The 23,962-nt window shown below is 45.1% G+C and overlaps 1 protein-coding gene across 2 annotated transcripts in view; it reads right to left on the bottom strand.

Moving 5' to 3' along the window:
* The window catches only part of MORC2 (MORC family CW-type zinc finger 2), a 959,542-nt gene that overhangs the window by 327,173 nt on the left and 608,407 nt on the right, over positions 1-23,962 (bottom strand). For both annotated transcript variants that reach the window (XM_069619348.1, XM_069619349.1), the window contains exons 17-18: positions 3,289-3,394; positions 2,514-2,646 (exon numbers count right to left, since the gene is read on the bottom strand). In XM_069619348.1, the coding sequence (XP_069475449.1) occupies positions 2,514-2,646; positions 3,289-3,394 (239 nt within the window). The remainder of the gene's footprint in view (positions 1-2,513; positions 2,647-3,288; positions 3,395-23,962) is intronic.

Genomic DNA, 23,962 nt, shown 5'->3' with positions numbered 1-23,962 from the left:
TGCGACATTGCATAGGCCGCCCACATTTTTTCACAACGCTCCTTCATGGTTTTAGGCCTTAGGAGCATACAGTGCCGACAGGACGCCTCACTGTGATTGAGGGGGAGACACTTATTGCACCGAGGGTGCTTGTCTTCCCAGGGACATTTTCCCTTACAGGAAGGGCAAAATGTAAAGGGAGTCCTGTCCATAGCGCAGGGAAACAGAAGCGACGACAATACCAAAGGGGCAAAGAGAGGGGAGAAGGAAAGGCATTCTTAAAAGAAAGGAACCACCAGAACGCACTCTCCCATACTGTGTAGGCCGGCCATAAAGCCGAGCCACGCAGTCCACTGCGTCAAGCAGAACGCCAGCCGCCGAAGTCTGTTCGGTCTTCGGCGGCGGTTCATTAATCGTCAAAGAGGGGACGAATGTTGTATAAATGACCAAAGGTCAGGATTTTTACAAATTTGCAATATTAGGTAGAGCTCAGCATAAGGCGACCAGCTAGCTGGGTGGGAAAAAACAATCTGAGGGACCTCGACGCGTGAGGATTTCTGGGTACACTAAACGTCACGAAAGGGATAGTGTTACAGACACGCCTATGCCGACGTCCCCTTTCGATCCTCGAAAATACGATGCAATACTCGGCGGTTACCACTAGATGTTGGACTATATGCACAGCATGTGATTCTAAGCAGATTAACAAGCATCAGAAATACATGAGTGGAAAAAGGCTCCACTATTCAGGATAAAAATAAAAAGTTCCAGAAGTCCAGCAAAAAGTGCTGGGGGTCTCACTAGGAGAGGGGTAGAAGCATAAAAATGATACACCTCACTGACACTACCTTCAAAGTAACTTTCTTGTAAAATAATTCCCGCAATGGAGCATTACACGTCAGTGCCAGTAACTCACTTAAACATGCTAGGCTGATGTAACAGCCACTAAAAAGGCTGTCTTCAAAGTGACAAGACTGATCGACAGAGTGGTGTGGCGGTCGGAAGCAGGAGACGGACACTCGGAAGGCATGATTCAAATAATGTAATAAAATGTATAACTAGAAGGCCTAACTTTCCCTACTACTAGAGGGAATACCCTACCCATCCATAGAAACTAAAAGGTGCTCGTCAGTAGTCAGGAAGTCAAAGTAAAAATGTCCTCCATCCAAAGTGAGCCTACCACTATGTCTAACTTAAATAGACCAAGGAAAGATCTTGTCTTCATCAGGTTTCTTCAGTTACTTTGATAGTCTCTGCATTTATACATTTTCTCTGCAATACAGATATTTCTTGATATAATCTCCTCGGATAGTCTTTGAGATCAAATTTTGTAGCTCGTCAAAAGTACTCTTCTGCTTCGTAGCTCTGTGGTCCTATGTTTACAATATCTTCCTCTCAGACATTTCCTCAAACTGATTACTAAATATTCTTCCCAGTCTTCTTCCTACCATTTCCTGAGGTGGGCTTCTCTTGGTCCCTTTTTAAAAAAATGTTTTATTGACAAATTGTATTTAATTTGTGGTTAATTGCATCACAACCATATAGACATAACAAACAAATGGTACAAATATGAACCTAAATGTAATTTAACTGCTGCTTCTTCACTTTTTTGTTACAATGTTATAATATGAAGGTCTATGTATAATCGTCATGTTTTAATCTGGTTGTATTTTTCTATGTTAACGGATAATAACCAGAATCCATGTTATTCTCTCCCTAACCTTCCATCCCGCTGCCTTTTGGTCGTCGAACTCGGGTAGTAACTCCCAAAATACAAAAGTACATTTACTGTTATAGAGTATTGTGTGGTGTGATAATACTATTTTTTAAGTTCCATTTTTCAGTGTGTATAGAAGGCCTAGAATAAATAACTATTTTTATAATTGCCTGTCTAAACTGAATTATTGTGTGCTACACTTTGTGGACTAGAGGGTCCCTGAACGCAATCACAGGCTCCTGAGAATAGCCTCGACTGTTCTCCATTGCTACCTTCATTGGGTTTTTGGCTAACCTCTCAGATTCCCTGTTCACTATAATTAGGGTGGCCTCCTAAAATCTGTCCACGAGGCCAGATTTGATAAATCCATTTTAACAATAGCCATAGAGGCTGAGTAGTGACCCCAAAATCAGATGAGCTTAGCTGGCTAAGTGAAGCAAAAAGGCTTCACTTTTGTCCAAATGTCAGGAAAGGTTCACAGCAATAGCAAAAAGGAATAAAAAGTAATACATTCATTCTATTGTACTTTGCAAGCCCATATCCAGAAAAAGTCTACAAGCCAGCAGGCATCTGTGCTATGGCTGTCTTCATTCTAAGATTTTCTTTTCCAAAATTCCATTGTGAAAGAAACTATGTTGAGGAATGCTGGTGCAGACTTGTGGGAATTGCATACACATGCTAGAAAGATCATAATACTGGCACGCTCATGCTGACGCCTTGTTCGAAACTTCAAGTGTTGACTATTCATATCATGTGAATCTAAAACAGATTCATGCACTAAGAAAATGGTCTACATTAGCACATATCACTGACCCACCTGTAGGGATTCCAGTTTATCTTGCTGTTGTCTAATCTTTTCACTCAGCTGCTTTTTTTTCTCCTCTGGTGATATAATGTCCTTTTTTAAGACACCACAGGGAACCTTCTGCTTTTGTTCCACTGCCTCACATCTGCATACAAAAACATGAAACATGATACATTCCTCAAAGTGTATTTAAACAGATCATGGCAGCACTGGAAGAGGTAGACTGATATAGTGCAGCATTGGTACATGGGACGGATTACTAATCTAGCCAAATAAAAACATTTTTGTGAGGGCTCAGGTATTAGACACACCATTGAGCTGGAATGGGAGAATGGGTGATTAGGCTTGGACAACTGGAGAACATTCAAAGATGTTTGGTTAATTTAACTACTATCAAAGTGGACAGGGTGTACAAGTAATTAAGAGTATGGACAGTGTTCGAGTGGTGCAAGGAAGCAATCGCAGCTGAATATAAGAAGGATTTAGTTTCAAAAATGTGTTACTGAGGGTACATAATTGAGTCATCAACGCTGCATGAGGGATTCAATTATGAATCACGTACAAACAAGCGATTAGAACAGCCCAATCATACAGTAAGGGCTCTGAGCATGTATTCAGTATATAAAGGACTGGTTAAGGCTGCAGAAAGAAGGGTTTGGGATGCCCAATTGACTGTTTTGCAGATGATCAAGACAAAAGTAATCAGGAATATAGAAATATGGATTTGGGACCAAACCAGCAAACAATTTGCGCATAACCGACATCTCCAAAATGTATAGACTAATACCTGTCCTGCTCAGGGTCGGGGTTCAAAGAACACACCCAGGTGTCTGGGTAATCTTTCTCCACTGAACTCAGCTGAAAGGGTAGTGTCCGCCATTTTAGACACAGATCTAATGGAAAAAAATAATTACAAATTGACATTTACTGCACACAAAAAATAAATGATCTAGATATAGCAGGTATGCATATGTCCACATTGTATGGCAAGAGGAAATGTAAAAATTACTTGGATGTCGATATTGTCCAGCAACCCCTCAAACTGTGCCGTTTCATAAGCTTCAAATAATTTACCACTACAAGGCTCAATACCAGAAACAAAATGAATAAATCAAAAGGTTTTCTTTTTCAAATTCTCAGACTAGAGACAATTATTTTAAAACAGAGCCCTTTAAAAGTGGTATTTATTTTCATCTAAATAGAGTTCTGCCAGAGGACTTTTCACTGTCCAACACTGTATGGAATGGAGGGAGAAAGTTGCACTCAGTTTGCGTGCCAATTCAATTCCTCATACACCCCTATATACAAATCATCCCCACCCTCCAAAGAACAACTGGACTTATCCCAATCGGCTATAGAAAAGTCAAATACCACCATTCGAAGATCTGTGTGCCCGAGATGTATTAACTCTCAGTACGGCAAAGTGGCAGAAAGGGAACATGTACAGCATACACTAAAACAAACAAATGAATAGGAACATTTGGTTGTGGTCATTATGACTGGATACTACCATCATAGAAGAACTACTGATACAGTGAGTGTCAATAAAATGATAGTCCCCCGATTCACAACCTGAAACCTGGACTTTGTTAACTGGAGGATCCTTTATCCAAAAAGGATTTTGGATGAGATGGATGTCCAACCTGAGCATTGGTGCTCGTCTCCAAGTCCAAACAATGACTGCAGAAAACTTGTATGGAGTTTCAAGCTGCTGTCTTGCATCTATAAGCCAAATTAGAACACTGGGCGGGTGAATGACCCTTCCCCATTGGTCAATTTGTGGGCTATACTAGTATGGGCTCAGAGTTTTTTTATAGCCTGCAAATTTGGCCTTTGCTTTTTTTTTTTTAGCTTGGAAAGTCGAGCACTAACAGTGGTTCACCCCACTCTAATGGCCTCATTCAAAATGACATTTTCCTACAAATACTGTCCTTTTTTCGTTTGTTAATTTAAATGAATGACTAGAAAAATGTATTCTAATATAATATAATATGTAATATAGCATGACATTTTTGTCATGTAATTTTTCTTTTTTTGTATACTTTAATATTCCAAATGGAATATTCACGTTCCCTCCCAAAAACATAATTTAAAAAATATATATTTTTATATAAAAATGTTTTTGTTTTGGGCCATGGGTTAGGGCTTTATAGACCTCGGCCTAGGGTCATACTGTTATGGGCCCTCCTACCGAGTTAAAGGCCCTTATGCTTGGACGAGGTCTATAAAGCGATAGGAGAGTTCCTCATTAGAGCCTCAGCGACTCATTGCTGCGAGATCAAAAGTTTCAAACAGTACGAGTGGCCCGATCCTTTTTTTTTTTTTTTTATTGGCTAGCTTACTGACCCGTTATGTAATTGAATGCTTAGTCATGGACGCAAATCTGGTGTGCGTTTTAAGGAGGGATAGTCAAAATAACACTGGTGTGTCGTTCTGGAGGAGGTCAAACTAGCGGACGAGCAATGGTTTTGCACACTTGGTCTAATGAAGCATTCTCTGGGCATTGTAGGCTGAGCAGTAAACCCTCAGGGGTTTGGTATGTAGGTGCTAAACAGACTGTCAAGTAGATGAGGAAAATACACTATTAGGCTAAAACAAATGCAGAGCAAAATCAAAGTGAGTATACACTAACCACAGTTAACTATGTACATAATAGGTAGCCTCAAGCACTTTATATTGTGCAGTTGTCATTTATATAGTGCTGTATCCCATTTGTATGGCCTCAAGGCGCTTTGTAGTCGGAAAGCCCTGTGGGACCGTAGTGGTGCGTTTATACATACCTTAAGCTCAGATGGAACTTATCTTTGATCACACTGTGTGGCCCGGTCATCTATGGGACGAAGACAGGCTACCTTAATATGCCATTCTAGGCTCTAAAGACCCTCAAAGCGCAAAACAGACCGGCTAACTTATACTGTCTTCTAGGCGTGGAAGCAAGTCTGCCTTCAGATCTATGCCTGAAGAAACCCCTAGATCCAAGAGATGAACAGGGCCCAAACGCAGCTACAGTCACAAGGTGAACAATGTTTGAAGAAACACCTAGATCCAAGAAAAGAACGGGGTCTAAATACATCGACAGTCGCAATATGAACAATGCTTGAGAACACCCAGATTCAAAAGGTGGGCAGGGCCTAAAATGCAGCAACAGTCCGTGTGAACAATGTGAATGCACCTAGATTCAGATCTTACACTGGATATTCTGGTGGGAGGATACACCTAAATTCGCACATTCAATGTAGTGGAAATGCATCTTGATTCAAAACTCGAAGTACTGCGAACAATGCATCCAGATTTTTTAAAATCACAGTAGTGTGAAAAGTGCACCTAGATTCAAATACGCAGTAGTGGGAAACATGCACCTGGGATAAATACACCTAGATTCAAAATACACAGTAGTGGAATAAATACACCAAGATTCAAAACAGTAGTGGGAAACATGCACACAGATTCAAAAATCACAACAGTGGGAAAATGCACCTAGATTGGCTAAACAAATACAATTTGCCTTACAATTAAAGGCTAAATGTAGTGCAAAGTGAGTGTGAGGTGCCTAGGGGTACTTTGCATTGGATTTGAAATCTGGTTTCCTTTCCAACTCGTGTATGATTGTTGCCACTGCTGCTTTAAGAATACTGAACCGCCTGTGCCCTGTGATCAGCCCGACCCATGAAGAACCATGTTAGGCAAAGATTTGGAGCAGTACCCTTTGGGTGCACTACAACAACCTTCACCTCTTGGCAATAGGAACCCAACCTTTGGTATACGTCTGTACTACACCGGTTGGTAGTGTGGCTGAGCAGCCATGCTTATCTCAAGAGAGGTCAATGTGAGCAGTAAGGTGGTTACACAGAGATTCACAGTGACAAGTATCCAAATAGACTCCTACACTCAAGGTTACTTCATTAAACAATTATTAATTTATTTAACAGTCATTTTGAGTAAGCCTTCTTCAGATGGGGCAATATAATAGTAACACACAAATACACTCCAAAATACACATTCTTAGTTTCTCTAAATCAGCAAGAACCCATTTGGGATGGCACAAAGACACTTCCTACACCCTCAGGTGACTTAAATATTTAGGGCACGGTGGACATTAATATATCACTGCTACATTTAGAGCAATACTGAAGTTGGTGTCTAAGAAAAGAGGTTTCAGAATAAGACAAGCAATCACACAAATATTCTGAAGCAGCAAAGTACTTCTGAACCCTCCAATGCAAAGTAAGTTAACCCTTTCCTTGAAGGAAGGTAAAACACACAATCTGAGGAGAGAAGAGTCATTCAGGGAGCCAGGCCAATGTCAATTGGGCAAAAATCTAGGTGAGCTTAAGCACTTCTTGCAGGTCAGTAAAAGTATTGCACAATATTTTAGAAGTCTTTGTAGAAAAAGTAGAATCAATGTAGGGCCACAAGCTGGGAGGCTTGTGAGGTGTAGAAGATGCAAGCAACTCTACAGGAGCAACCAAGACCAGGCTCAACTGAGAATAAGTGAGGCTACAAGAGGTAAGATCTCTTAGACTGTAGAGTACCTTTGGTTAGAAGAAATGGTTCCAGCTGGCTTCTGTTCCTGTGTGGCTCTAAAGATCCTTTTGTTCCTGGGCCTCAGTCGTGGGGACAAGAGGGAGGACGTCTGGGGACTCCTGCAACACAACGGGACGGTCGGCAACAGCGACGGGAAAGCTTCAATTCAGTGGCACTTCAGCGTTTCAGCTCCTTGCGTCTGACAACAAATAGCAACACTGCGGTTCTCGGATACTACTTCAGAGGTCCAGCACTCTGTTGAGGTGGCTCAGGCTTGGTCAGTCTGGAATCAGGGCAGTCCGTAGGATCTTCCTAGCGCTCGGGTCCGACTTAAAAGCGATCCACTCAATTTGGTGTTCCTGTCCCTGGCACTCCAGTTCAAGCAGCAGCAGTGAAAGTACAGCCAGCTTCGAGAGGATGTCCAGACGAGTTCACTTTGGAGTTAATTGGTCCCATCAACTCAAGGGGAGAAGTCATCCTTGCAGGGCTTCTGTAGTCAAGGCGAATTCGGAGCTTCAACACAGCAGCAGGGCTTCACCGGGCAAAACCAACACTCCAGGAGTTGCAGCAGGCGCCTCTTCCAAGTTCTTCTTCGGATTCCTTCGTCCAGTGGTCGACTCTGCCTTCCAAGCCAAAAAGCCTATGCAGGTTTCTCCCATTCATTCCAGCCTAGCTGTCAATCACACAGCAGGGTGGCTGTCCTTGTTGGACAGTCAGCCGGCCAATGACCTTTGGGTGCATCCCTTTAACCAAGGGGATTAAGCACAGGGAGTTTCTGGCACCTCCCTCGCTTCCTGTCCCTGCCAGACATACTGGAGCCAAAGGCGAGCTTCACTTGTGTATCGCGCCAAAGACAAAACGAACAAAGGGACCAAACCTGGTTTGGCGCAGAGAGTAAATCTCAAGAAGGACCTTTCCGACAAGAAATGGCGAAAAAAGAAGACCGGGCCATTTTGACAAAATGGGCACCAATGGGTGCTTTACTGCAGCTGCGAAAGCAGCCCACGGTAAAAACACACAATGATAGTAAAAAGTAAACCACTGCCACCAGCCATTAACTGTAGAAAGGGTAACATAAAAATGTTACATGAGAAACTAGACAAAGGGGATACTAATTAACCCCTCCAGCACCCTATGTTAAGACTGTGTGCTGGGTATAGAAAGGTGCAAAATGTAAGTAAAGTCAATTTCACTTCACTGTTCCTGGAAATAGTAGTTTTGCCAAGAGAACATATTTAAACCTTTGGGAAATCTAATAGACTTCCCTGTGGCACTGCACTGAAGGTGCTGTGTGTCACAATGCAAAGATGCTGCTTATGAAGTTTGTCAGACTCCAAAGTCAAAAGAAACAGAGAGACCAAATCATAGAACAAGGTCTCACTCTCTCCAGGTTAGAAAAGTCCAGCAAAAGAGCTGGGGGTCTATAGGGTAGAGAGGAATTAGCACATTTCTGAGAATTCTCCCCAACATATACCAAACCCCTCTTCGACCACCGGGACAGCCTCGAAATCCCTTATACTAACTTTGCCTACGATACACAGGTCCTTCTCAAAATCACCAGTAACTACGAACTAGACTCTACCAACATCAACTGCATTTATAGCATCATCCAGTCATGGATGGCAACCCAACATCTCTGTCTGAATGATGAACAGACAGAGCACGTTATTGTGGGCTCTCCACACCGGCTCAAACATCTTGACCCTGCTTTTACTTCGTTCTGCATCGCTGGGAATATCACCCCGGTATCCTCCCACGTCTAAACATTGGGAGTCTAACTTGACATTGAACTAAACATGCAGAAACATGTCAAAGCAATTGCCTCCTCAGCTGCCTGCTCCCCTAAACTCACTAACCTCTCTAAAAAAATCCTCACCACCATTAACTGCCTCACCGTAGCCAGGGCAATAATTGTCAGCAAATTGGATTATTCTAAAGCCATTCTAGCAGGAACATCAACAGAAAACATAAATAAACTCCAGTTGATATAAAATAATACACATAGCAGCCTGGGACCTGAAACGATCTGACCACGTTTTGCAAATCAGACGCGAGGTGTGCTGGCACCCCATCAAAGTACGCATCGAGTTCAAACTCTTCGCGATCACCCACCGCTGCTTTCACAACACCACCCCCTCCTACCTAACCAACTGCATCACAAAAAAAATATACCAATCTATGCTCCTCTTCCTCATCAACCCCCAGATTCATCAGAAAGAGAGCTGGGAACTCCAGCTTCACCACCATCGACTCCACCCTGTGAAACGCCCTAATTCAGCGTATCCAAGAAGAACCTTCCTACCCACTCTTTTGAAAGAAAGTAAAACCAACCTTGTTTAACAAATACTTGTAACTGCATATGCTGTAATGCCACAGGTTTCCTATTGCAACGTCCATCTACATATACTGTACCATTATCCTAGCGCTGTGATGCCTCCCGGTCTGGGCGCTACATACAAACACAATAAATAAATAAGTGGGTTTGGCTATCGTGTCTGCGGGGACGCCCCCCGGTCACCCTAAATATTAGATTTTTGTCTGAGGTGAAACAGAGGCAGAGTACTCCGGCCACAATGTGTTGCAATGCCCGTGGATCCACTTGATCCTGTTGCTGCCACCGAAATAGCATCCTTTGAGGTGAATAGGGTGTCTGAGGTGGCTTACGAAACACCTGTAAGATCACAGGCAGTCTATCCACTTTCTTGAAAGCACTTGGCAAGTCCGACTGGCTCAATAGAAATAAAACAGATGAGAAACTCAAAGGAAACTGATAAGCAAAAGTCAATGACTGATTACTTCAGGAAATCTGAACGGAAATAAAACCCAACACATACTGCATCGTGGATCATGTGGGCAAAAACCCTACTGTTATAAGTGACCAATGCTTCCCGGGACCGGAGCAGTTGGATGGTCAGGTGACTCATGAAAATCATGTAGAACCTATTGACCGTGAGGACAACGCAGAGAACCTATCATCTCTCCTAACCGAGCATCCAACGAGTCTGAACAATTCGCCAGCTGTTATACATATGGAAGACTACTCGTCCGATCAGCTTCTGAAGTATGAAGCTGTCAGTGCACAGGAGATAAACAAAAAACAAAAGCTCTACTAATCCAAGTTGTCCCGAAAGTGCGGGAGGGCTTGGAGCATGGATAAAGCAAGTGAAAGATGCTCAAATTGAGGGTATGCATGAAGTCCCAGGTCCGTCGGGCCTGCAGTGGAATCAAAAAACAAAGTAAGTGTATCCTATTTTTGAATTTGGAAGGCCTAGCAATGCATGTTGACGGCAGGACCAAGGTGAAATGAACCCGGTCAAGGAGTTCTACCAACAATTTCATGCTGGACAGAATGTTGCTGGACAGATTGTCTTAGTGGTCATTAATCGAGAGCTGGTCTTGGGGCCTAGTATTTCCGCTGTGGGGGTCCACAATGGCGGAAAGCCTATATTGTTAAAGGAAGTTGAATCGGGGGAAAAACATATGAATAGGGATGCAAGTCTGCAATGCTTTCTACGTGATGCAATTAATTTGGTTGAAGGGATAAGTGTGTCTACATAGTAGTTAGTAGAGTTGCAGATTTCCTGGAGGTTAAACGCACATGAAACACAAGTGGGTCTGTGTCACACTGGTCATGTTGCCATGTCTGTTGTCTTTATTGGCTGATGCCATTGTACAAAAAGCTTTGACGGGCTGTCAGACCATTGACTTTGTAATTGCCCGGGCAGTTGACACAGCCATTCAAGTTGGCGACCCTATGTTTAATGTGTCAAGGAGTCATGGTGATATTGTACCGGGAAGTATAATGTTAAGGAACAATCAAACTGAAGTCACGGCACGTGATCACCCAACTACTCAATCAAGGGCCAGCAGGAGTGGCAGGAAACACCACGACAGTCCTTCTAAGAGATATATCCTCTCGAGATTAGAGGCTGGTCTGTTCGACATTGCATTAAATAGACCCAATATTATGCATCTTTTATAAGAAATTCCTCAGCTGTGATTATTGTGCTCTAAAGATATTGAGAGAGTATATTTCCCATATCATTATTGAACTGACCTCGTACAGTGGGAATTTGAGTCCACCAATGTGGTTAACTCGATCCTGTCTGAAATGAATTCTATAAGGGCAATGGGGTACGATTTGGTCAAGGAAGCTGTACGGGCCAGTGAATTTGACGATGACTGGTCAGTTTATTATAACCAAGTGTACAAATATCTGAGGGGGTCTTATAAGCCTTTAAAGGTCACCTATGCTGTAGGACACAGCCACCAGCAGGTGGTGGAGTTTACAGACAAAGAAGGAAAATTCATGAGAAACGGAACCATTGATTGGCAAAAATTCCTGCATCATCTCCGACTAGCCCAGTTAAAAAGGTGTGCTATCATGATACAGGGCTTTAGTGGCTACACCAGGCTCTGAGAAACGGTGTATGAAAAGCTGGAATAGTCAAGCTTTTAATAGCTTCATGGGTTCCCAAGACAGAAAAGTGGCATTGTGTGACCCCGATGTGATAAATCTACAAGAGGTATGGCTACTGAAAAAGATTGTGCTCAATGGCTATACCGTCATACAACAAATGGCAACTTCTAGTTTGGGCGGACGATCGGGTGGTTTGGTCATAGACATCAACAATACTAATGAATTATGAAGTGGTCTCTATGGCATTTATGCTATCTTAGCGGTGAGGGGAAGTTTTAACCACTCACATTCTTAGTAAGCCGCTGCTATTGGTAAATATCTATCGAAATACACGGGCGAGCGACTTGGAGCTTTTTCTAGCTAACTTATTAGGCATTATTGAGTCATTTTTGTGTAATTGCTTAATTGTAAAGCGCTTCTAAACAAGTGAAGTGCTTCAAAGCGATTCAAGGTAGGAAGGGAACAAGGGGGTATTGTTGACATTCTTAGGCCTTTTCATATTCCGAATGATCGACCAACAATAACTAGAGTGGGGAGATAAGGTGGGGGGAGGGGGTTAGAGGGAGAAGGGCATAGAAAGACAAAAAGGTTGGTCATCAATGCGCCTATGCATGAGTATTTCAGGCACAACCAAGCTAGGGCGGGGAGACAGAAGGAAGACAGGACAGAGAAACCTGCTAAGCCTAGTATATTCAAGGCTGTGCAAGTGCGCATACAGGAAGTGCAAGGGAGGGGGAGGGGCACAAGTGTTCCCAGTCCAGCAGGGGCCTGGTTTAAGTGCAGAGTGGTTGCCACTCTCATGGAGCGTATTCCGAGTGTAGAAGTGCATGGCGGAGTGCGGAGGCAAGTGCAGGACTGGCGAGGGAGCCTGGGACCTGCAAGGCTCTGGAGGTTCACCAGGCGACCAGTCAGCGAACTGAGCAGGTTGGGGAAGGCAACGAAGGAGGGAAGCAGGAGAGAAGAGAGAAAGGAAGAGAAGAGGAAGGTCGAGGAGTTTACAGAATTTAAGGAGGTGCGGCTCAAGATACAGAGAGGCAAGGAGGCTGTTCCCGAGGGAGGCACCTGCAGAGGATAAGGATCTACCCCCAAATCTCTGTTTGGAAAAACAGCTCACCCGCAGATAGCTGGAGGAGGCCGAGTGGAGAGCCCTGAAAGGAGAGTATTTCAGAAGAGAGCGTTGTAGATAGTAAGGGCCCTGCCCCAGGAAGCCTTTTGGACTATGCAGAGGGACTTGAACTTGATCCTTGCAGCCATGGGGAGCCAATGGAACAATTTTATTGCCAGAGAGATGCAGTCCCTGGGCTTGAGGCTAAGGATAAGTCTTGTGGGTCTGGATAAGTTGAAGAGGTCGCAGAGTAGAAGTAGGAAGATTGAGAAAGAGACTGTTGCAGTAGTCCAGCCTGGAGAGAACCAGGGATCTGTGGAGAGTGAGCCTCTTGGGGAAGGTGAGAAAAAGTAGAATACCTCATAGAAGGTGTTTTAGGTAGGATTGTCATAGAAATGGTAAATCTTCCTGACCAGTGTCAACCCCAGAACTTTTTGCTTTAATAGTGGGATATTTTTCCTTAATACCTCCGAGCGGGAACCTTTCTCCACCCTCACAGAATCACTCTCCATAGTGTCTTTAAGTTATCCTATAAGTGCCTATTGTTTCTGGGTTGCCATACAGGCTTCCCTTAACTTTCTCTGACTAACCTTACAGTTCCCAAGGGTAGAAAGGATCTTTGGATCCCTTTTACATTTTGTTAGTTGAAACCAGCACAACCCACCTTACCCCAATACTCTGGGACCTCGAGCCATTGTGCGGTGCACGTCTTCTGAATTCCAAATGTCGCAGAAACTTCACGGGCCTCCTGGTGTAACTCCAGAGACACAAATCGAGTCCCCCCCCTCAACAGAGTGCTGGACCTTTGTAACGACAAGAATTCAACTGCGATTTTCTGTCTTCTGTGCTTCTTGAAAAGGCGTCAAATCCGCAGAACCGCATTCAGCCGCGAGGAAAACCTTGCCTAGAGCCTTCTTCATCAATCCCTGCTGCAAAGTTCCTTCTGAGGTCTTGTTTTCAGTCACCACGACAAGGAATCCACTGACCAGGGTATTTGGCTGCAGATCCTGATATCGTCCTACTGCAAAATCTCCCTCAATGCTGAGGTACTGTGTTGACTTGGGCATATACTTACCTTAAGACGCTTAGGATTTCTGTGTAGCTGTGGGGTGTTTTCTGTGATTAGGACGTCTCTCGTCCAGTGCACCCAGTCCCACTGCTAGAATCCCGCTAAGGTGTCTTCTGTGAAGCCCCTGGACCCTCTTCAAACTCTAGAAGTAAAGTACTGACCTTTTTGCCCAATATCCCTAAGAAACTGACTTTTGCTACTTAAGAACCTATGCGGACACTGTCTGTTGGTCACTAGATTCTAGTGACCCCCCTTCTGCCAATGAACACTCATGCTCCAAGAATAAGGGAAAGACTTTTAAGGGATTGGGCCTTTTGCCTAGAAAGGAAAATGAGTGTTTAAAAGTTAATTACTTGTAAACAAGTTGGTTGGTAACTGTAACTCTAAGAGTGAACAGTTACAAAAGTTCTTACTTTGTATGTGTGATGCACTATTCATAAAAGTATGGTCAACATCTTTCTTTCCTTAGAAACTGTTTTGCCCTTCTAATAGAAAGTAGATGTGACGGTAGATTACTCACCTTTGATTAGGTTGTGCCTCTTCCCAAAGGTAATGTGTTGGTTTCACCAGATTATTCCTATTGGGATAATTCTATGCATGTCCCCCAACTGGGTCTTGCTTCCCCTGACTTGCTGCTAGCCTGTACAGAATAAGTCTGCATTAGGTCTTACCGACCTAGAATAACTGAGTAATTCAGTAAAGTTTAACATTGGGTTATGCTTTCCCTTTGCTGTTGTAGACAGAGTTTTTGGTTCTAACTGTCCCTCTTAAGTCATACATAAATTACTTGTACAGCTGGGAAAGATCTAACATGGACTTCATTTTGAGATTAAAAACATATATGGGGTTTACGAACATTGAGTTAGTTGTGTGCCATCCAAAAATAAGTTAACATAGTTACTGCTTATCTCAATCTGTGTTTCACTGATCTCAAAAGCACCTGTAATTGAATATTACATCCTTAGGTTTTACTCACCTAGTCTGTGTGATATCACAAAAGTAGTTCTAGTTTTTTTTTTTACTGTACCTGGAATAAGTGTTCCACTATTCACAAAACATATACTGTCCAGTTGACTGATTATGTGATTTTTTGCAGAGCGTCCCGGTACAACTGGTAGGGTCTACTGCCCTGCATTACTGAATGTAACTGTGAAAGTAACCATTGGTTTTTACTGCCCAAGAATAGGTGTGACCTATACTGAATGTGTATGAAAAGGTTTCACTTCCATAGAACCACTGTTAGGTGTTCCAAATAAGGTTTATGCTTTGGTCTGTGAACCTTCAAGCATAGTGTTGAGTTTGTATTATTGTAATTACATATAATGCGTGATAGTACTTATTTACCCAAAGATTTATCTGGGCCTACCTGTATTTCAATAAATACTTTATTTTTACAATCCATAGTGTTTCAGTGTTTCTTTGGACCATTGGTATTACAATTTCATGTGTACTGATTCTACAGCCCTCTCCCTCCTAAGATCAGCCTGGCTGCTCGGTTTACGCTACCATGATCTCAGGTGGAGTCTTGTACTGACTCAGTTGAATGGTTTTACTAAGCCCTTAGTTGGACTTCAGAAAAACTGTCTTAACAAGGTGCAGCTCGTAGTGGGACTTTTTGGGTATGCCATTGATGTGAGTAGAGTCGAAGATAACCCCCGGATTTCTTGCCTCACAAGTGGGTCAGGGTGCAGGACCAAGGTTGGCTGGCCAGAGTGAAAGGGGAAAGCAGGAGTCCCAATGAGGACAATCTCTGTATTACTGGCATTAAGGCAGAGATCATTAGCAGTACACTAGGAATGAATTGCAGACAGACAGTCAGGAATGAGCAAGGAGGAGGGTAGCCTGAAAGAGAGCTGTGTGTCATCCGCGTAACACTGAAAGTTGGAGGTGTAGGCAGAGACCTTGTGGGCTAAAGGGGTCATATAGACATTGAAAAACCACAGGAATCAATTAGATCCCTGGGGACACCACAAGTAGAGAGAGCGATAGAGAGAAAGGACCCAAGTTCTACCTGGGAAGGACGGTCAGAGAGAAAGGATGCTAGCCACGCCAGGGATGCTCAGGGTATCACGGAGATGGGCGATCAGGATGTTGTGGTTTACTGTATGGAAAGCAGAGGATAAGTCTAGAAGAAGGAGGACAGAGGGAGAGTTTGAGTCAAGGTTTGAGAGCAGGTCTTCACGGGTGTTCAGAAGAGCAGTTTCCATTCCTCTGTATGCTCTAAAGCCAGACTGATGGTCATGGACACAACCAACAGATTCAGTGTGAGGGTACGCTGAGAGATTGTCAACTTCTGCATGAGTTTGTCCAGGAAGGAGTGATGGAGTTTGGGCAATAGTTTGCTGGAGTAGTAGGGTTGACAGATGGTTTTTTGAGCAGAGGGTGCAAAAGACAATGCTTTAGAGAAGTGGGGAAAGCTCCAGTGGCGAAGGAGAGGTTGCAGAGGTCTGCCAAGGCTGGAGCTAGAGAGTCAATGTTGTCCTTTATAGTTTTGGAGGGGCAGGGGTTCACCTGTTTGGAAGAAGCTTTCACAGACCAGACTTGTCTAGAAACCACCTCAGGTGTGACACGGGAGAGGGAGGAGAGAAGAGGGGGCATGGTGGGGGCGGCCAAGCGGGGCCCAAGAGAGGATGGTGCACGAGTGCATGCGGAGGAGAGAGAGAAGACAAGATGTCCTGTGTTTTGGTGGTGAAGTGTGCAGCCAGGGCCCTGCAAAGGGCCTGGGTGGGTGCAAAAGGATGAGGCTGCATTAGGGTTGGTCAGTTCCTTACAGATATTGAAAAGTTCAGCCGTGTTGTTGGATGCCGCAGATATGCGGGCTTGAATATGGACTTTTCTTGGACCAGATGCAGAATCTATATTGCCTTTGCAGAAGGCGGCAGGACAGCTTATCAGAGGGTGAGCCTGGAGATCCCCCATTTTCATTCCGCTTCCCAGCACTTGCATTTAAGGTAGCCACGGCAGAGTCGTACCGAGAGTTTTTGGCAGGCTTCAGTCAGACCCTCATGACAGGGCAAGGATGTTGAGAGTATTGGGGATGGAAAGCTGAAAGCTAGAGAGGGCTATATCAGAGTGGGAATCAGGCGCAGGAGGAAGAGGGTAGGTGGAGGCAAAGGCAGCAACTGACACGTTTTTCATGGGTTGGATGACCTTGAAGGTCAGAGGCAATGCAGGGTGTGGCAGTGCGAAAGGAGAGGAAAGCTTCAAGTGAGAGGAGAGAAGAGAGTGATCAGTCCATGAGAGTGTGGTAGTGAGAGGGATATCTGTGGTGATAAGCGCATGCAAGGTGTGGCCAGCAGTGTGCGTAGGACCAGAGAGGTAGAATGGAGAGAGAGCGAGTCGCATAGGTTGCGGAAAGCTCCTGAAGAGTCAGGAGAGTCAAGATGGATGTTGAGATCCCGCAGCAGGAGGAGTTGGGAGGAGGAGGAAAGGAGAGAAAGTGCCAGGTCAGCCCATTCTGAGAGGAAGAGGGTGGACTGGCCCGGCAGAGGATAGACGGTGGCCAGAGTAAGAGAGGAGACAGGAGAGAGAGAGAGATTCTGCAGACCAGGCATTCGAAAGAGGAATAGGCCTGAGTGGGGTTGGTGGAGACAGGGATACACTCTGGAACGATTAGGGCAAATGCCCCTCTTGGCCTGTTGAGCCTGGGTTCAGAGAGAACCTTGTAGCCTTCAGAGAGAAGAGTGATGAAGATGGTGTCCATGTCCTCATTCCTAGGGATTTAAATGCAGACTGCCTTATGGCAATGGGAAATGAGGATCAACCACAAAGGATGTGTAAGGATCTGGGTTTCAGACTGTTTTTGGACGGCAAATGTTGGTGTGAATGTTTTGATTTATGGGATTGCTAATGTGGCAATATTGGGTGGCATCCCCTCTCAACTAACGACATAGTGGCAAAAAAACATACTTGGACTATCTGATTCTGTCCAACTAACTTTTCCAATTGTGTGCAGAATTTAGGATTGAAGACTCCCGACTACAATGTTCTGTTTGCTAAGCTAGACCTGGTGGTCAATATTAAGTTCAATAGTGCATAAATGAACTTGGAGGTGAACCCTGGTGGGAACAAAGTAGCGAAGCAAATCACTGACATATCTGGTGTTAATGGCATGATGCTTAAATGTGTGTCTGAGAATACTCTGGACGACAAGAACAAAATTTTAACTACTGGTCACTTCCCTTATTTTATTGGAGAAATCGGACTGGTCTGGTTGTTACATCAAAATTCATAACATGAAAGCATCCCATCCATTTTATCCCCTTACACAAGATAAGAAGAAGTGTTCAAGAAGGGACATTAGGGCCGCTCAGAGGGGTCTTTTGTTGGCTGAGGAGAGTGGGACTCGGGTTAAGCATCGGAGGCAGGTCTATAAAAACTGGTGCAGGAGTTAGACACATTCAGCTCCAGAAGGACAGGTAAAAGATGCTCCTTATTGTGTCAGAAACATTCACACAATTTTTGGGGAGTAATACATGGTAGCCAGGAGTTCTCACAGAATAATCCCATCTCTGATGGTAAATGGGGAGAGCACTTCACTTGGCTGTAAGTAGACCAATCAAAGAAATTCCTTTCTGCTGTCCTGAATCTGACTGGTCAGTGACCATGTCTTCGGAAATGGTTGAAAGCTCAACTGGAAAGTCTTAGGTAAGATTTTCATTTAACTGATAAATCTTCCTGACCTGTGTCAACCCTGGAATCATTTGCTTGGACTGGGTAACTATTTTACCTTGTCCCTAGGTGAGTGGGAATATTTTACTGGGTGACCTTTTTATTTCTCTCCATAGTGTTTGGTTAAAGTTATAGTTTCCTACAACTTTTGGGCTTAGGCTGGGTTGCCCCCCGTGGGCTCCCTGTTAATTTCTCTTTCATGTACTTGGATGAACTACAGTTCCCAAGTAGTAAAGAGGGATTATCATCCCCCTTTACATTTTATTTAGTGAACCAGCACACCCCACCTTATGGGAAGTGATGGGGGAATACAATGTATCCCCATTCTTACTAACCAGTATAATTTTTGTTACAATTGCAAGTTTGCTTGAATGGCTGGTGGCAGCGGTTTTAACTTAGTTATTTGTACTCGCAGGCTGTTAAATTCAGCCTTGGCAAAGCACAGAAAGGCCACCATATTTCTAAAACGGTGGGCTCCTTATCGCTATTTTTTGCTTGCTTGTCGTTTGAGATCTTCCACAGCCATTCTAGGTGGGAACGACCTCAGTAGGAGTTTTGTCGTCAGCGGGAATCCTTTGTATTCCCCGCCAAGGCTCCAAAGTGTCCGAGAAGGTAGGAAGCGAGGGAGGAGTCCAAAACTCTACAGTCCTTTGTCTTCCTCCTTGCCTGAAAGGAGCCCAGTCTCAATGGGGGGCTGGCTGTCCCGATTGGACAGCCAAACCACCAATTTCTGTAAAATGCAAGGAAGAGATTGCAGAGGGTGTGCTGTAATTCCTGTTAAATACTCCGAACCTGAAAGCTGCTGATAATTCGACCACTGGAGCTGAAACCGAAGAGGAAGAGAAAATACGTCTATCGATTTCCAGCGACCGGAGAGCCTGCTGTGTAATCGGAGACTGCAGTTACCCTTCTTTCCCATCGACCTGGGGATCCAGATAACAACAACCCCGAGCCTGGTGAGATGCACTAGACTCAAGAAGACCTGCCTTTTGAGCCATCCCATGTCGTGCTATGAGCTTGCAGAATCGCAATTTCCCCAATACCCTGGGACCTCGAGCCATCGGGTGGTGAATGTTCTGCCAAATTTCCGAAACAAGCGGAAACTTTGGTGGCATCCCTCTGGACCTCCAAAGACACAAATCGAGTCCTTGAAGTCCCCTTGCCAGAGTGCTGGACCAGATTAGCGGCGTGAATCCGACCGGCGATTTTCAGTCTTCCTCTGGCTCCTGAAAAGGGTGCAGAAACTACAGAGCCGCATTCAGCCGCGAAGCATCCCTTGCCTGGAGCCTTCTCCGTTGATCTCTGCTGCAAATTCCCTTCTAAAGTCCCGTCTTCTGTCTTCATGACAAAGGAATCCATCGATCGAGTTTTTGGCTGCAGATCATCAAGTCTTTGTGCTGCAACTCTTCTCCTGTGCGGAGGTACTGCGTTGGCTGGGATATTAACTTATCTTAAGCCTGTGTTATTTCTGTAAAGCTTTTGGAGTGTTTTTTTGTGAATGGAAAGCCTCTCATCCAGTTCACCCAGGCTAACTGCTGGAATCCTCCTAGGGTGTCTTCTCAGAAGTCTGAGGACCCTCACTAACTCTAAAGTGAAATACTTACTTGTTTGAAGAGACTTCCTCGGGAACTCTGACTTTTCCTGCAACTGAACCCTATCTCACCCTGCCTACAGCTGGCACCTAGACCACTGGGGTCCCTCTTCTGCCTCGGAGAGAACTCAGTCAATAGACTAAGGAAGGATTGGGAAAGGAAAGGATTATGCCTTGAAAACTATAACAAGTGTTTAAGTTACTTGTAAAAGAGTTGGTTGGTAACTGCCCCTCTGAGAGTGAACAGTTACAAAAGTTGTTACTTCCCTTTGTTCTGCCATTCTGACAAGTATATGTAAGGTTATTTCACTCACCTGTGAATTGGTTATTCCTCTTTCCCAAAGGTAATGCTGCTGGCTTCACTTAACTATTTCTTTCAGAATATTAGTGTATACGTTCACCAACTGGGTCTTGCCTCTCGTGATCTGCTGTATAGCCAGTCTAGAATAAGTCTGCCTTGGGTTTTACTTCTTGAATAGTTGTGTGCCATCCTAAAATAAGTTAGAGAGTTATGGCTTACCTACGTTCCACTGATCTAAAAAGCAATTGTAAATTACACCATAAGGTCTTAACTCACCTAGTATAACTGTTATCCTGAATGTAGTTATAGGAGTATACTGCTCCTTGAATCTGTGTTCCACTATTCAGAAAAGTATCCTAGTAAAAGGGTTGGTTTACTAAGTGATTCCTTAACTGAATGTCACTGCATGACTGACAGGATATACTACCCTTGACTTACTGTACAGTAATCTAAAAGTAACTGATGGTTTTACTCCCCATCAATAGGTGCGTCCTATACTAAATGTAATAAGGTCTGACTTCCCTAGACATACTGTTCGTTTTCTGAACAGGGTCTATGCTTTGGCCTGTTGACTTTAAAACATTGTGTTGTGTTTCTATAATTGGGTTTATATATAATGTGATGGTGCCCATTTTCCCAACATTCCTCTTGCCCTATTTAAATAAACCATTTATTTTTTACAATACATAGTGTTTAAGTGTTTCTTTGGACCATATGTATGCTACAATTTCTTTGTACCAAGCTATAGCCCTCTCTCCCTCCTAAAATGAGCCTGGCTGCTCTGTCTATGCTACAAAATACTCCAGTGGTACAGCCTTATACTAAGAGTGGAGTTTTGTAATGTCTCAGTGGTATGGTTTTACTAAGCCCTTAGTTGGACTCCAGAAAAACTGTCCTAACAAAGTCCACTGTTTCTAGGGCAGCTGGGTCTAATGGGCTCAGTAATGTAATTTTGAAGAACGATGCTGACCTCTGGGCTCGGGTATTATACATTCTGTTTTCCCACATTGTAACATCTAAGGCTATGACAGCCACTTGGAAGCAGTCTATAGTAATACCCATCTATAAAAACTGACCCAGAGATAATCCATCAAGCTACCAGCACATCTCACTATTAGATAGTGAGAGTAAGATCTTCGTGGCCCTTGTCCTCAAGGATCTCAAAGCCTGGGTAGAATCAGTGGGCCATTTACAAAAATATCAAACGGGATTTCAGAAGGGTTTGTCAACATCTTTAAACAAACGGTTTTATTGCTGTGTGTCTGCAGGAAGGAGCGTGTTTGGTGGGCAATGTCTGTTTATCTGTGGCCACGGTCGATAACTCCCAGGCCTTCGACAGCGTCAATCGGTCTTTCCTCTGGAAAAATTACAGAATTGGCACATTACATCCTCACTTCTTTTGATATTGGTGTATCTGCACGAGGACTGTTCACTGAGAGTGAGATTGAATGGACAGGGGGCACTAAGGAACAAGTTACTTACCTGTAACTGTTGTTCTCCAGCATGGGTCTGGCATGGATTCACATGCTCATGAATATTCCCTGTCGTCAGGCTGGGAATCCTCGGTAAAGAAAAAACCAGTATCAGTTTCGTTTCTGATCTGTCTTTCGTAGTAGTAATCAATCACTGATCTCTGCGTCATACTGACCACAGCCAATGACTGCCCTCTACCTAAGCCCCGCCTCTGGCAGCCATCTTCAGATTTGGAAGCATGTGAAGTGGCAGTATGACGAAGTGAGGAGCCGCAGAGGGGTAGGCGGGAGGGTTCGCATGTGAATCTATGCCAGACCCATGCTGGAGAACAACAGTTACAGGTAAGTAACTTGTTCCTTCTCCAGCATGGGGTCTGGCATGGATTCACATGCTCATGAATAAAGAATACATAGCAGTACACACATGCACAACCACGGGAGGTGGCAAAAGCTCAACATTAAGCATTACATCAAACTCAACATTAAGCAATCTTACAACCTCACCAGGCTCACCTCAGGCGAACAGGTTGCGCAGCACTGCTTGGCCGACCCTGGACTCCTCCCTGGAATCCCGATCGACGCAGTAGAATTTCGTGAAGGTTTGTGTCGACCTCCACGTAGCAGCCCTGCATATGTCCAGCAGGGGCACACCAGATAGGAACGCCGTGGTAGCTGCGATCGCTCTGGTGGAATGGGCTCTCGGACGGCCAGGCAGCGGTCGGTTTGCCAACCGATGACAGTACATGATACAGCCGGAGAGCCATCTGGAAATGGAAGCCTTCGAGAGAGCCTTCCCCTGATTGACAGGTCCAAAGTTCACAAAGAGTTGTGACGTCTTCCACGTAGAACTTCAGCGCTCTAGCCACATCCAGCGAGTGCAAAGTCCTCTCAGCCGGCGACGGGAAAAACACAGGCAACACCAAGGGTTCGTTGAGGAGGAAGTCCGACGGCACCTTGGGCATGAAGGAGGGGTGCGTCCTGAGCACCACCCTTGTGTCGTGAAAAGTCAAGTACGGGGCCTTGCAGGAAAGGGGATCTCTCCCACCCGTCGTGCGGAGGTGATGGCCACAAGAAACGCTGTTTTCCACGACAGGAACTTCAACGGGGCCGAGTGCAGAGGCTCGAACGGAGGTCCCATGAGCTTGGTCAGCACCACGTTGAGCTCCCACGCCGGGCCGGAGCCTTCACCGGCGGGAACGATCTGAACAGTCCCTTCATGAACTCTTTCACCAGACGATGAGACCACAAGGACGTCCGCCCCGTGGTTCTGGTGTATCGGGAGATCGCAGCAAGATGAATCTTGATGGACGCGTGTGCCAGTCCAGCTTTGGCCAGCGTCAACAGGTACGGCAGTACTTGGGGAGCCGTAATCCTTAGAGGGTTAATCTTCTGTGCGTGGCACCAGACGGAGAATCTCTTCCATTTGTGTCCGTAGCATTTAAGAGTCGAGGACGCCCTGGCCTTTGCAAGAACCTCTCTGCAGTCGGCCGGTATGTCGTATCCTCCAAACTCTAGCGCTGCAGGAGCCAGGCCTGCAAGTTCAGCGACTTCGGGTCGTGGTGGAGGATGGCGCCTCCTTCCCTGGAGAGCAGATCCGCGTCCACTGGCAGCTTGATTGACGGGGACGCTGACAAGTCCAGAAGGTCTGGGAACCATATCTGCCTCGGCCACGCAGGTGCGACGAGGATCATCCTGCACCGTGACCTCTTGAGCTGGTTGATGAGCCGGATCAGCAGTGGCAGTGGAGGGAACGTGTATAGGAACAGGCCCTCCCAGGGGAATGAGAAAGCATCGCCTATGCTCCTCGGCTGGGGAAACCTGCTGGCGAACCTCCGGCACTTGGAGTTCGTCGCCGTCGCAAACAGGTCGATCTGGGGTGTGCCCCACCGTCAGAAGAGGCGATCCACTAGATCTTGGCGTAGTTCCCACTCGTGGCACGAGCGCATCTCCCTGCTGAGTGAGTCGGCGATGGTGTTTTTTATCCCTGCCAGATGAAACGGCACCAGAAACATCCTTTGGGCGATGGCCCAATGCCACAGGTCCTGCGCCTCCTTGGACAGTGCTGGGGACCTGGTTCCGCCCTGTTTCCTGATGTAAAACATGGTGGTGGTGTTGTCGGTGAAGATCCTCACCACCTTGCCCTTGAGGGACGGAAGGAAGGACCTGAGGGCCCAAAACACTGCACGGAGCTCCAGGACGTTGATATGGAGGGACTTCTCCGTCGGGAGCCAAAGGCCTCTCGCGTGCAGATTTTCGGTGTGCGCTCCCCACCCTTCCAGGGAGGCATCCGTGGTCACTGTCTCCTGGT

Source organism: Ambystoma mexicanum, chromosome 10 (genome assembly GCF_040938575.1).
Source record: "Ambystoma mexicanum isolate Mex_15411 chromosome 10, UKY_AmexF1_1, whole genome shotgun sequence".
Lineage (NCBI taxonomy): Eukaryota > Metazoa > Chordata > Amphibia > Caudata > Ambystomatidae > Ambystoma > Ambystoma mexicanum.
The sequence above is the reverse complement of the archived record's forward strand: the minus strand, read 5'-3'. Positions and strand labels throughout refer to the sequence as shown.